This window comes from Oncorhynchus mykiss, chromosome 7, assembly GCF_057628025.1.
Source record: "Oncorhynchus mykiss isolate SJ-2025 chromosome 7, ASM5762802v1, whole genome shotgun sequence".
NCBI lineage: Eukaryota > Metazoa > Chordata > Actinopteri > Salmoniformes > Salmonidae > Oncorhynchus > Oncorhynchus mykiss.
This window is the reverse complement of record NC_143028.1, coordinates 26,847,120-26,861,663: the sequence shown is the minus strand read 5'-3', so window position 1 is coordinate 26,861,663 and position 14,544 is coordinate 26,847,120. Positions and strand designations below refer to the sequence as shown.

At 40.9% G+C, this 14,544-nt stretch overlaps 1 protein-coding gene across 12 annotated transcripts in view; it reads right to left on the bottom strand.

Annotated features, from left to right (window-relative positions):
• Positions 1 to 14,544, bottom strand: part of LOC110527653 (receptor-type tyrosine-protein phosphatase T) — a 522,557-nt gene that overhangs the window by 75,435 nt on the left and 432,578 nt on the right. For all 12 annotated transcript variants that reach the window (XM_090240593.1, XM_090240592.1, XM_036983141.2 and 9 more), the window contains one exon: positions 2,267 to 2,354. In XM_090240593.1, coding sequence (XP_090096719.1) covers positions 2,267 to 2,354 — 88 coding nt within the window. The remainder of the gene's footprint in view (positions 1 to 2,266; positions 2,355 to 14,544) is intronic.

Sequence of the window (14,544 nt, the reverse complement as noted above, 5' to 3'; positions counted from 1 at the left end):
GTAATGACCTTGTGTTGGCTGTCAAGGCCTTTGAATGCTCGATTCTATTTTTTTGGGATCTCAGTTTGACACTATTGATCATATTATCCTTCCGTTGACTGGCTGGAGAGGTGGGTGGGAATCTCTGGCTGGTTCAGGTCATATTTATGTGGCAGACATTTCTCAGTGAGCATGAGTGGTTCAGTATCGTCCCCAGCACCTATTCACTATGGTGTCCCTCGGGGGTCAATTCTGGGCCCGATCATATTTTTCCAGTGTATGCTACCCCTTGGTGACATCATCCGCAATCATAACACACAGTTTCACTGCTATGCTGCAGTCGCGTAAGACGTGGATGTCGATAAAGGCAGGCCCCCGCACCTCTCTGGTTGGGTTAAATGTGGAAGACACGTTTCAGTTGAAGGCATTCAGTTGTACAACTGACTAGGTATCTCCCTTTCTATTTACCAATCATACCCAGTGACCAATCTAGTGTAGCTGCCCTTCACTAGTGTCTTGCTGACATCAGATATTAGATGTCTGACAATTTTCTCCAGCTTAATAATGAAAAGATCAGAGGTTGTTGTATTTTTTCCCCTCACCTTGCTAGAATTCCGATTGTAGATAAGTGTGGTCATTTGTTAACAAATGCAAAGCCTACAGCCAGAATCCTTGGTGTCTTCTTTGACCCTGACCTAAACCTCGAGCTGCAAGTAAAAAAGGTTGTCCAGTCTTGCATTTATCATCTAAGAAATAAAGTTGAAGACAAGTATTTTATCTCAGTCCATGATCTGAAGAAATGTATAGATGCTTTTATTTCCTCAAACCTAGATCACTGTAACTCTTTGTATACCTATCTCAGCCAGAAATCACTCCATTGTTTACAGTTAGTTCAAAATGCTTGGCTTTTCACAGGCACCAGGAAATGTAACCATGTAACCACTTTTTCAGCTTCTCTGCACTGGCTAGCAGTCACTTTTAGAATAAACAAAACATTTGTATTAATCACGTTTAAGGCTAGGCTTGGATAAGCCCCATCCTATATCTTAAGATATTTTACATCCTTAAGAGCCAGGATGCAGCATAAGATCCTCTGGCAGGGCACTGTTGACTATTCCAGGTCTAAAATGGAAGGAGACTGGCCATTTGCTACTAGACTTTGGAATAGTCTGCCAGAGGATATCAGGCATGCAGATTCACCTTTTTATGTGCCTCCTGAAGATACACTTACAGTAAAAATACGATTTGAATGCATGATTTGAATTAGGTATCTTTAAAAAAAAAAATTGTATTCATCCTTCCACTTGTTTTTGTTAGTACTTTTATTTAATTTTATTATTTTATGATGTGAAGCAGTTTGTTATTTGTATTGAAAAGCACAATACAAATAAAGTTCTTATAAAGAAGGGAAAAGAGTGTGATGTGTAAGTGTATGAGTGAGCGAGCAGGTTTTCTGTGTGTGTGGGAGAGAGTCAGGGGAGCTTAGGGGTTGGCCAAGGTGAAGAGGTGGGGCTTTAGGAAGGACTGAAAGATGGTGATGGACTCAGATTCACGGATGGCTGGAAGGAGGGAGTTCCAGAGCCTTGGAGTAACCCTGAAGAAGGCCCTGTCGCTGAAGGTGGTGAAAGGCTTTGTAGGTCAGAAGGAGGATCAGAAGGTAGGCCATCATTCTAAATAACAATTTGTTATTAACTGACTTGCCTAGTTAAATAATGGTTAGATAAATACAAAAATATATATAAAAAGGAGACAGCGGCGTTCACAGAGGGCGGGGGTGATGTGATGCCAGGAATTAGTGTGGGTGAGAAGTCGTTAGGAGCTTATGGAGGGAGCTTGCGTTGATGCCGGAAAGTAGTGAGTTGCAGTAGTCCAGACGAGAGGTGACGAATGCGTGGATGAGGGCTTCAGCAGGAGGATGGAAGAAGGAGGACCTGACTTTGACAGTGTTGCAGAGGTGGAATAATGACAATTTTTAACAGTTTGTCGGATGTGGTGGTCAAAGGATAGGGTAGAGTCCAGAATGGGGGCAAGGTTGCGTGTGTATGGGGAGGAAGAGACAATGGTGTCAATCAATGGTGAGGGTGATGTAGCCAACTTTGCTAAGTGTGGTTTTGGGGCCTATGAGATGCCCTCTACACACATACCCTCCAGTCTGGTGATGTCAAAGGCGGCCTCAGGTCAAGCAAGTCTACCATGAGAACAGGAGACTCCTGAGCTCTGAAAAGGCTTGAGCAAATCCACCAAACACCCTTGTCTAGCTCAGTATCTGTGTCACTTCGGTACTCACAAGCGATGATGTTGCCATATCGGTTCTTGTTGCGGTTCTCATCCTTCTTGGCAGTCTCCCATGGGGCCGCCTGTCCTTCCGTCAGACCCTGAAATCACATCATACACTATCAAACATTGCTGCAGGCCAGAGTGTGTACACAAACCTGCACACACACACACACACACACACACACACACACACACACACACACACACACACACACACACACACACACACACACACACACACACACGCACGCACACACACAGTGAAAATAACAACCTTGCTGTCAAAATAACAACTTACTTGAGAACATACAGTAAAACCATTCTATAGTATAAAACCGCTAACATTGGAGGAACCAGTATGAAAAAGGGTTGTACAATGTAAAACAATGATTACTGACATAACTTTGTTATGATACAGTGAAATGTAGCATAACAAGATGAAAGTTTTACGTGTTAAAAAACAAAAGTCAATACTACTTGAAAGGTACCATTCCTCCAGCCACAAACTCTCTCTGTTTGAAATGTTTTGATTTGTTGACTCAAAGAACTTGTTGATGAAAAGAGTCTTGCTCATCATGTATTGTTCACTTTTCACTAATGGACCATGTTAGGACTCGCTTGCTAACCATATACTGTATATTGAATACCTCATTAATAGGCATATCAGTATATCATAGGAGGCTGGTGGGAGGAGATGTAGGATGACAGGCACATTGTAATGGCTGGAATGGAATACAGTGCATTCAGAAAGTATTCAGACCACTTGACTTTTTCCACATTTTGTTACGTTACAGTATTATTCGAAATTGATTAAATATTTTTTTGCCTCATCAATCTACACACAATAACCCATAATGACAAAGCGAAAATAGGTTTTTAGAATTTTTAGCAAATGTATTAAAAAAACAAAAACAGATACCTTATTTACATAGGTATTTAGACCCTTTGCTATGAGACTCGAAATTGAGGTCAGGTGCATCCTGCTTCCATTGATCATCCATTGAGATGTTTCTACAACTTGATTGAGTCCACCTGTGGTAAATTAAATTCATTGGACATGATTTGGAAAGGCACACAACTGTCTATATAATGTCACACAGTTGACAGTGCATGGCATAGCAAAAACAAAGCCTTGAGGTCTAAGGAATTGGCCGTAGAGCTCCGAGACAGGATTATGTGGATGCACAGATCTGGGGAAGGGTACCAAAACATATCTGTAACATTGAAGGTAACCAAGAACACAGTGGCCTCCATCATTCTTAAATGGAAGAACTTTGGAACCACCAAAGGCTCTTCCGAGAGCTAGCCACCTGAACAAGCAGAACAATCGGGGGAAAAGGGCCAAGATCAGGGAGGTGACCAAGAGCTCCAGAGTTCTTCCGTGGAGATGGGAGAACCTTCCAGAAGGACAACCATCTTCGCATCACTCCACCAATCCAGCATTTATGGTAGAGTGGACAGAAGGAAGCCACTCATCAGTAAAAGACACATGACAGCCCACTTGGAGTTTGCCAAAAGGCACCTAAAGGACTCTCAGACCAAGGTACAAGGTAATTGAGGTAGATACAGTTGAAGACGGAAGTTTAAATACACTTAGGTTGGAGTCATTAAAACTTGTTTGTCAACCACTCCACACATTTCTTGTTAACAAACTATAGTTTTGGCAATTCGGTTAGGACATCTACTTTGTGGATAACACAAGTCATTTTTCCAACAATTGTTTACAGACAGATTATTTCACTTATAATTCACTGTATCACAGTTCCAGTGGGTTAGAAGTTTACATACACTAAGTTGAATGTGCCTTTAAACAGCTTGGAAAATTCCAGAAAATTATGTCATGGCTTTAGAAGCTTCTGATAGGCTAATTGACATAATTTGAGTCAATTGGAGGTGTACCTGTGAATGTATTGCAAGGCCTAACTTCAAACTCAGTGCCTCTTTGCTTGACACCATGGGAAAATCAAAAGAAAATCAGCCAAGACCTCAGAATATTTTATTTTGAAAAAAGCCTGGTTCATACTTGGGAGCAATTTCCAAACGCCTGAAGGTACCACGTTCATCTGTACAAACAATAGTACACAAGTAAACACCATGGGACCACGCAGCCGTCATACCACTCAGGTAGGAGAAACGTTCTGTTTCCTAGAGATGAACGTACTTTGGTGTGAAAAGTACAAATCAATCCCAGAACAACAGCAAAGGACCTTGTTAAGATGCTGGAGGAAACCGGTACAAAAGTATCGATATCCGCAGTAAAACGAGTCCTATATCGACATAACCTGAAAGGCCGCTCAGCAAGGAAGAAGCCACTGCTCGAAACCACCATTAAAAAGCCAGACTACGGTTTGCAACTGCACATGGAAACAAAGATCGTATTTTTTGGAGAAATGTCCTCTGGTCTGATGAAACAAAAATTGAACTGTTTGGCCATAATGACCATCGTTATGTTATGTATGGAGGAAAAATGGTGATGCTTGCAAGCCGAAGAACGCCATACCAACTGTGAAGCACAGGGGTGGCAGCATCATGTTTTGGGGGTGCTTTGCTGCAGGAGGGACTGGTGCACTTCACAAAATAGATGGCATCATGAGGTAAGAAAATTATGTGGATATATTGAAGCAACATCTCAAGACATCAATCAGGGAGTTAAAGCTTGGTCACAAAAAGCCCTGACCTCAATCCTGTAGAAAATTTGTGGGCAGAACTGAAAAAGTGTGTGCGAGCAAGGAGGCCTACAAACCTGACTCAGTTACAGTACATCAGCTCTGTCAGGAGGAATGGGCCAAATTCACCCAACGTATTGTGGGAAGCTTGTGGAAGTTAAATTTAAAGGCAATGCTACCAAATACTAACTCAGTGTGTGTAAATTTCTGACCCACTGGGAATGTGGTGAAATAAATACAGGCTGAAATAAATCACTCTCAACTATTATTCTGACATTTCACATTCTTAAATGAAAGCAGTGATCCTAACTGACCTAAAACGGGGAATGTACTAAGATTAAATGTCAGGACTTGAGTTTAAATGTATTTGGCTAAGGTATATGTAAACGTCCAACTTCAACTGTGTGTACATACAACTAGGAATACATTGACAGATAGTAAACCGTGGCCGAAGCGTATATGATTAGTCAAAAAGGTTTGTGTGAAAAGGATCAATGCAGAAAGGTAAAGTTACCCAAATAGCTATCAGGAATAACTATTTAGCAGTCTTATGGCTTGGTGGTAGAATCTGTTCAGGGTCCTGTTGGTTCTAGACTTTGTGCATCATTATCAAAGGGAACAGTCTATGACTTGGGCGGCTGGAATCTTTGACAATTTTTAGGGCCTTCCACAGACATCGCCTGGTATAGAGGTCCTGGATGATAGGGAGCATGGGCCCCTTGATGTACTGGGCCTGCCGCTCTACCCTCTGTAGTGCATTACCCTCAGTCGGATGCAAAGCAGATGCCATACCAAGCGGTGATGCAGACTGTCAAGATGCTCTCAATGGTGCAGCTGTAGAACTTTTTGAGGATCTGAAGGCCCATGACAAATCTTTTCAGCCTGAGGGGGAAGAGGCGTTGTCATGCCCTCTTCACGACTGTATTGGTGTTTTAAGACCATGATAGATCCTTAGTGATGTGGGCACCGAGGAACTTGAAGCTCTCAACCCGCTCTCGACTCTCCATTTCCTGTAGTCAATGATCAGCTCATTCGTCTTCTCTATGCCCACTGTAATGCTTTTAAAACACTTGTTTTGATTGTCAATGTACTACCGTGTCAGTCATTTGATGGATGTACTGCTCAACAAAAAGATGGCTTTTAGTAGATGTTTATGACTGAGACATTGAGAAGGATGAAGATTCATATATATACAGTTTGTCAGAAGCACTGCAATAAATATGAGCTGACATTATATATATATATTTTGTATTTAGTTCTGTTTTGGTTAATGTTTTTCTATTTATTTTAGGTTTTCGCTTTCAAAAATCACAAAATTGGGTGTTGTAAGTATCAATTTTTACATTCGATTTTCCTCTGTAGTTACCCTTTAATTGCAAGAGTGCACCAGCCAGTGACCATTGTTTGGTTAGCAATGTTTCTGTAGTGCTCATGTGATTGCAAAGTTTGCAAAACAAATGGCCATCGGATTGATGCAAATAACCATGATATCATTCTGGCAGGTTTTTTGGAAAGCCTTTGCATTTACTGGAAGAGGGTTGTCATTACATTAACACCAATGCTAATAGCTACACAAGGTGGTAGACAAACAGACAGGGGGCCTTCTTGTTTACATTTGCTTAATTAAGGCAAATCAGTTAAGAACACATTCTTATTTATAATGACAGCCTACCTGGGAACAGTGGGTTAACTGCCTTGTTCAGGGGGAGAACAAAATATTTGAGTCACTGATGCATTTTGTTAATGTCTTATGATAATGTTTGGCAAATTCATGAATGTTCTACTAAGTTCAATACATTTTTGAATATTATTGAATTGCGTTTTTAATTTCTGGATTCCGTGAATCTGGCAATGTTCTCCAATTTTATAGGAGCCTAATGATGTCCTATGCAATGTGACAAAAATGTAGTTGTTTGTCCTTCGCTGGATCATCTCAACTGTATAGAAAATGTAAAGTGGCACGCTTGATGGCTGTAATTGGCTAAGAAGAGAGTGTTTGTGTGGTTAACAGACTGCTCAAGGGAGGCCATATGGACTGTGTGCTATTTTTGCATTCCTGTATAAAAAAACATAGGGGCAAATCTGTCACCGCCGCCTAATTAATGCAGAATTGTCCTTTAGCATGCATTAAAGGATATCTATGCTAAACTGCCGATACAACAAACTTTCTCTTGCACAGCTTCACTTGTAGACAACAACATACCGTTTGACCCATTTACCAGACGTTGATTCCTCATTGCCCAGTCCACTGAAAAATGTATTTACTGTCTTGCCCCCAAACCGGGAGTTTATTATTAAGGTCAAAGGTGAATGCCTTCTTAGGGAAGTCTGTAATCCACTCCCTCCGATTACTTCCTGTTAGAGCTGTAATATCCTGTTGCCCATCTCTGTCGTGATTGGCCGTGGCATAAATGGCTCTCTCTCTGCCCTCTGTAACAACGCTGGCAGCTGTGAGAGTAAAGACCCTGAGAATTCTACTCCATCATGGCACATCTGTCTTCTTCCTGAGCGTGAAATAGAGCTACTCGGCAACACTGGCTCAGGTCCACACCACTCAGAAATTGCACTAACAGATATACTGTACAGCAAGACACACTGAGGATGATTGATGGGTATATTCTCAGAGCTTTCTGTTTCTCTATATAAATTGTAGACCCCCTTCAAATTAGTGGATTCGGCTATTTCAGCCACACCCGTTGCTGACAGGTGTATAAATCCTGTTGAGGATATGGCTGACTTATGCCCCCTTTGGAGGAATTGGGTACCCCTAGTAAACTGAAAAATAAATCTGTCAAAAAATGCTAATATATGCATATAATAATTATTATTGGATAGAAAACACTCTAAAGCTTCTAAAACCATTGGAATTATGTCTGTAAGTATAGCAGAACTCACAGGGCAGGCATTCTTCCAAACTAGTTTTTGTGGTCATGAAAGTTGGAGCAACTTTGACGTCATCGCCCCCACCCTTCCCAACCAGTTATTAATCTGGGGAGACTTTCTATGTCTTCCACTAGATGTCCTCATTCAGTAGAGCTTTTAATCGTTCAAATCGCGCGAGAATTGGCCCTATGGGAGTGAAATTAGTGTGTGCCATGAGAAAATATGTTGTGCGTTGGTGCGCGAATTGGTCCCGGTCATTCCTTTGTTCCAGCACTCCTGGGAAGAGCTAACGATGACCGGTTGAATTGAAATTTGTTTTGTGTGTTTAAAACATCATAAAGCTTGCTTCTGCACTTAGTTTGACCTGTTTAGTCGACATATAATATGTAATTTTGAAGTTTTGCCTAAGGCTCATTCACGCAGATGAGCAAGGACCCTGGGCATCTTTCTTTTGGTGTTTTTCAGAGTCAGTAGAAAGGCCTTTTTGGTGTCCTAGGTTCACTGTGACCTTAATTGCCTACCGTCTGTAAGCTGTTAGTGTCTTAACGACCATTCCACAGGTGCATGTTCATTAATTCTTTATGGTTCATTGAACAAGCATGGGAACCAGTGTTTAAACCATTTACAATGAAGATCTGTGAAGTTATTTGGATTTTTACTAATTATCTTTGAAAACAGGGTCCTGAAAATGGGATGTTTTTTGTTGTTGTTGCGTTTAGTAAAACATGGCATGAATCTATCATCGTATTTGCAGGTCCAAGAAAAAAAATGCCTTTTATAAACATTTAATGCAACTCTGTGTAATTTTACATATTAGCGCAAACAAATTACTGGAATTAGGGGCTAAGAATGGACAGAGAGATAAGTGCATTTGTCCATCTTATCATATATTTCTCTAATTCCAAATCAGTGTGTCTTGTTTGCAACGAAACTGTCCCTGTTTGCAAATAATTACATCAGATAAATACATAATTGGCAGGAAACATATTGTTTTTAATAAATTCAATTATAGTATTAACAAGCTTCTCATCTTCACGCTCTCCTTCTTAGACTGAATAGAATATAGGCTAGTCCACACGCAAGCTAGTGCATTTTTGGGACTAGATCTAATCGACAACAAGAATTTGAGTAAACTTTTGACTCCTCCTGAACTAACCCCGTCTCCCTACCCAGCACAGCAATTGCTTAAGAAGCACACCAAAAAATGTGCAGCAAGACCAGAGCATGCTGGGCTCAGGGTTGGAATATCCAATGCGGTGTGTAATGCAGCCTAGTTTTATTTACACCATCCCGACAGCTGTTTTAATAATATAACTTGATCTGTGCTTCTCCGAACATGCACTTCGTAGCATATAGCCTGTAGGCTATGTATCATTTGATTGAGATCATACTAAATAGCTTATAGGCGCAATTGTTATTTCATGCACAGCAGAGAATCAGAGATGTGGGGTGGCATCAGTATACAGTGCATTATGGAATTATTCAGACCCCTTGACTTTCTCCACATTTTGTTACGTTGCAGCCTTTCTGTTTTACTTTTCTCATCAAACTACACAACACCCCATAATGACAAAGCAAAAATGTTTTTTTTAACAGAAATATGACATCAGAACATTTAATAAGTACTTTGCTGAAGCACCTTTGGCAGAGATTAGAACCTTGAGTGTTCTTGGGTGTTCCAAGCTACAAGCTGTATTTGGGGAGTTTCTCCCATTCTTCTCTGCAGATCCTCTCCGGCTCTGTCAGGTTGAATGGGGAGCGTTGCTGCACATCTATTTTCCGATCTCTCCAGAGATGTTCGATTGGGTTCAAGTCCGGGCTCTGACTGGGCCACTCAAGGACATTCAGAGACTTGTCCCGAAGGCACTCCTGTATTATCTTGGCTGTGTGCTTAGGGTCGTTGTCCTGTTGGAAGGTGAACCTTCACCCCAGTCTGAGGTCCTGAACGCTCTGGAGCAGGTTTTCATCAAGGATCTCTCTGTACTTTGGTCCGTTGATCTTTCCCTCGATCCTGACTAGTCTTCCAGTCACTGCCACTGAAAAACATCCCCAAGGCATGATTCTGCCACCACCATGCTTCACCATAGAGATGCTGCCAGGTTTCCTCCAGACATGATGCTTGGCATTTAGGCCAAAGAGTTTCTCTAAATCACTGGGTGCTGACATAGTGTTTCTTCAAGAAACTCATATTAAACGCTCCGCTCAGGCCAAGCTACGAGTCGGCTGGATCGGTCAGATATACCAGTCTAACTTTGATGCAAAAGCGAGAGGGGTAGCAATTCTGATAAGGAAAAACATTCCGTTTGTTTACTCATCCTCGATTTCAGCTCCTAATGGTCGGTATATTATTGTGGCTTGTACACTGAATTCGAAACCAGTAACCTTGGTCAATTTATATAGACCCAACTTCGATGATCCATTATTTTTTTCAAAGGGTATTTAAGGACATACCAAATATCTCGGATACAAGTGTTATTGTTGGAGGGGACTTTAACTGTACGTTAGATCCTCTTTTAGATAAACAGCTATCAAGGTCACTTCAACAATCAAATGCCAGTGTCTGTCTAAATACATTGATAACAAACCTTAACATTGTCGATATTTGGAGACTGACGCACCCAACAGACAGGGATTACTCTTTATTTTCATCAGTTCATAAATCATATTCCAGAATTGACTATTTTTTGTTGGACTCCAAACTAATCTCAGCGGCTGAGTCGGTTACCTATCACCCTATTCTAATTACGGACCACTCTCCTGTGTCCATGGTGCTGAAACTCGACAATATGTCGACAGGTCGGCGACCGTGGCGCTTAGACGCATACCTGCTGAAAGATGAGGCTTTTTGTCAGTATTTGAAGGAGCAGATTGCCTTTTTCCTCGGAACTAACGACACGGGGGATGTTGACGACTCCACCCTTTGGGAATCTCTAAAGGCTGTGATTAGAGGTTACATTATTTCTTACACATCAGAGAGGAAGAAACACGCCAATACTAGGCTAAGAGAAATTGAAAGAGAGTTAGGGGAACAGGAGAACGTTTTTAGGACGAATTCCTCGTATACAGTCCTTGAGAAGATCACAAAGTTAAAAAATGAATACAATACCATCCTTTCGAAACGGGTGGGCTCTTTACTTGCTAGAACGCAACAAATTTATTTTGAACTGGGTGACAAACCACATAAATTATTAGCAAGACAGCTAAGGCATGTACAGGCATCTAGAGCTATTCACAAAATAAAAGACAAGAAGGGTAAAATAGTAACAGATCCGCAGGATATTAATAAATGCTTTGCGCAGTTTTACTCAGAGCTATACCAATCAAAATGCGATGCTACTGATCCACAAACTATGGAATGCTTTCTCGCTGAATGTGAACTTCCTAAACTAGACAGGGGGGCAGCTTCTGCACTTGATGCCAGGGATAACTTTGGAGGAAATTAACACAGCGATAGCACAATTTCCAAACAGCAAGGCCCCTGGGCCCGATGGATATGTAATAGAATTCTATAAGAAGTACTGCGCCAGTCTAGCTCCACTTATGTTGCAAATGTTTAAACAATCCAAAGAAAATGCCAAACTCCGGCAAACACTGTATGAGTGTACAATAGCACTGATCTTGAAAAAAGATAGGGATTCCATGGAGATGTCGTCTTATCGCCCCGTGTCGTTACTCCCCATAGAAAACAAGGTGTTGACAAAGATATTGGCAAACCGATTGAAAACATATATTTCTGACATCATACACCCTGACCAGACAGGTTTTATCCCGGGCCGACATATACACTACAATTTGAGACTTTTTCAACGTAATGTATCACGATCATAAGGTTGAGGCAGTGGTAATAGCTCTTGATGCAGAGAAGGCGTTTGACCGGATTGAGTGGAAATATATGATGTCGGTTCTGGAGCACTTCGGATTCGGAAAGGTATTTATTAATTGGATAAGAATTATTTATGCACACCCAATGGCGTCCGTGGTAACCAATCAAGAAATGTCGCAGTCATTCCGCTTGTTCAAGGGGTGCCGACAGGGGTGCCCTATTTCGCCTGCTCTCTTCGCTATAGCCATGGAACCCCTTGCTACTCGCATTCGGGCATGTGCCGATATAGCTTCTGTTAAAATAAAGGACACACAGCACAAAATGTCCCTATATGCAGACGAGCCTAAAACTTATTCCACCCTTACTTAACTTGATAAACACATTTGGCTCCTTCTCTGGCTACAAGATAAACTGGCAAAAAAGTGAGTTGATGCCAATATCACGGCCTGTGGATATGCAATTTCTGCAATCTACCCCGTTTAGAACAGTGATGGACAAGTTCACAAGCCTTGGCATTGTAGTGACAAGAGACCTTGATCAGCTATTGAAAGTGAATTGGGACACGAAAACATATCAGCTTAAACAAAATATAGATTTTTGGAAAACTCTGCCTATCTCCTTGGTTGGTCGTATAAACTCTATTAAAATGGTTGTCCTACCCAGGTTTCTCTACCTCTTCCAATGTCTACCCAATTTCATACCACAAAGCTTTTTTAAGAAACTGGATTCAATAGTGACTCAATTTTTATGGGATAACAAGGCAGCCAGAATTTCAAAGAAGCATTTATGCAAGTACAAAATAGAGGGGGGTTTTGGCCTTCCTCACTTTAAACTGTATTATTGGGCTGCTAATCTGAACATTGTGTCTTTCTGGAGGGAAAGCTTACCTGCGATGAGACAGAAGGATATGCCTGCATGGCTTTTTATTGAGCAGGCCTCCTGTCAACGTTCCTCACTCCCTGCACTTGTTAATAGCCCATCATATGTGAAAAAATCCACTTATGACTCTAACCCAGTCATTTGTCATACGCTTAGGATCTGGAAACAGATTAGGTATTTCCTTAACATATACATTGACAGCCCGATTTGCCTGAATCATGCTTTCCACCCCGCATTGGATGATGTGGTGTTTTCACAGTGGAGGAAGAAGGGGCTCACAACAATTGGTAATCTATACATAGATGGTCAGTTAGCTTCATTTCAACAATTACAGGGAAAGTTCAACATGAAGTCCAAGTAATTGTTTGTAGATTTTCAAGATAAAATTGTTATAAGGCATATATCTGGGGAAGGGTATAAAACAAATATTCCTAGATTGTTGAAAGTTTCAAAAAGCCCAGTGGTCTCCATCAACTGTCTATACAAGGTCTCACAGTTAACAATTTCATTAGTAAAAAAAAAAAAACAAGCCATAAGGTTGAAGGAATTATCCGTAGAGCTCTGAGACAGGATTGTGTCGAGGCACAGATCTGGGGAAGGGTGCCAAACAATTTCTGCAGCATTGTCAGACATGCTCTGACATGCACTGTCAACTGTGTGACCTTATATAGACAGGAGTGTTTCTTCCCAAATCATGTCCAATCAATTTAATTCACCACAGGTGGACTTCAATCAAGTTGTAGAAACATCTCAAGGCTGATCAATGGAAACAAGTTGCACCTGAGCTCAATTTTGAGTCTCATATTGTAGCAAAGGGTCTGAATACTTATATAAATATGTTATTTATCTTTTTACATTTACAATACATTTGCTAACACTTCTAAAATCCTGTTTTTGCTTTGTCATTATTGGATAGTGTGTATAGATTGACGAGGACTTAGAACCTTATTCTAAAAAATATATGTTTTAACGTAACATGTGGAAAAAGTGAAGGGGTCTGAATACTTTCCGAATGCACTGTGTAGCCTAATAAGCAACTAATTATAAAACACTGAGAAATATTGAAATTTCATCACCCTCCCCTGGACTAGATAAAAAAAAATACTAAACCCTCCCCTTGGCTGAAATTGAAAAGGCAATGACCCTACTCCATGTTCCTGCAGGTAACCATTATGTAAATAACAATACGTCCCTAACCCTTGCCTTAAATTAAGTTTTTCAGTAGAGAACTTAACCAAGAAAGTTGATCAACTATGACTTCAATATTGAAGATGTTTTATTGCCACATACACCAGATAGGGGCAGTGAAATGTGGTGTTTTACAGGGTCAAAGTGTAGTTATTTGGTCTTCTGTTATTAAAGCAGGCTATTGATTAGGCAGGCTAGGTTAGCTAGCTAATGTTTAACCACATAGAAATGATCTGTATCTTTGGTTTAACCAAGAGCATTGTAGCTAGCTTGCTATTTTAATGAGGGGTTAGTAGAGAAGGAGGACTTGGAAGACCAGCATTACTGGGAAAGTGTGGCAGAGGAGGGAGAGGCAGGGTGAGGAGAACAGACAGGAAAGGCTCTCACTGTGGAAGACATCCTTGATTGAGATGGGTTGAGGGAGATCCAAGCGAGATTAAACTCCAAACTAAATAGCCAATATTGTAAACCACTAACTGCATACTTTGAGATACAGTCTATTTGAAATACATATTTGATTTCTTTAACTCTGGCAGTTTTTGAGCAATTACAATAAAAGAGAATGACCTCTAACCATATTCTCTCTCTCTCTCCATGCAGGCCTACTTTCACTATGTGGTGGGGAAGTTGTTCTCAGCTTAGCTGACAGCGATAGGACATACAGCAGTCCTCTCTATTCCAAGTACTTCTCTCTGCATAGCACTCTGGGTACTTCGTGCAGGTAACCATGACTTCTATCATCACCCCTGTAACCAGTGTTGTATCGCTATAATGTTTTATAATTTCCTTAATCAAAGTTCGTCATCCTCCAATTGCAATGTCTGCCTATGCCCACACATATTTTCTAAA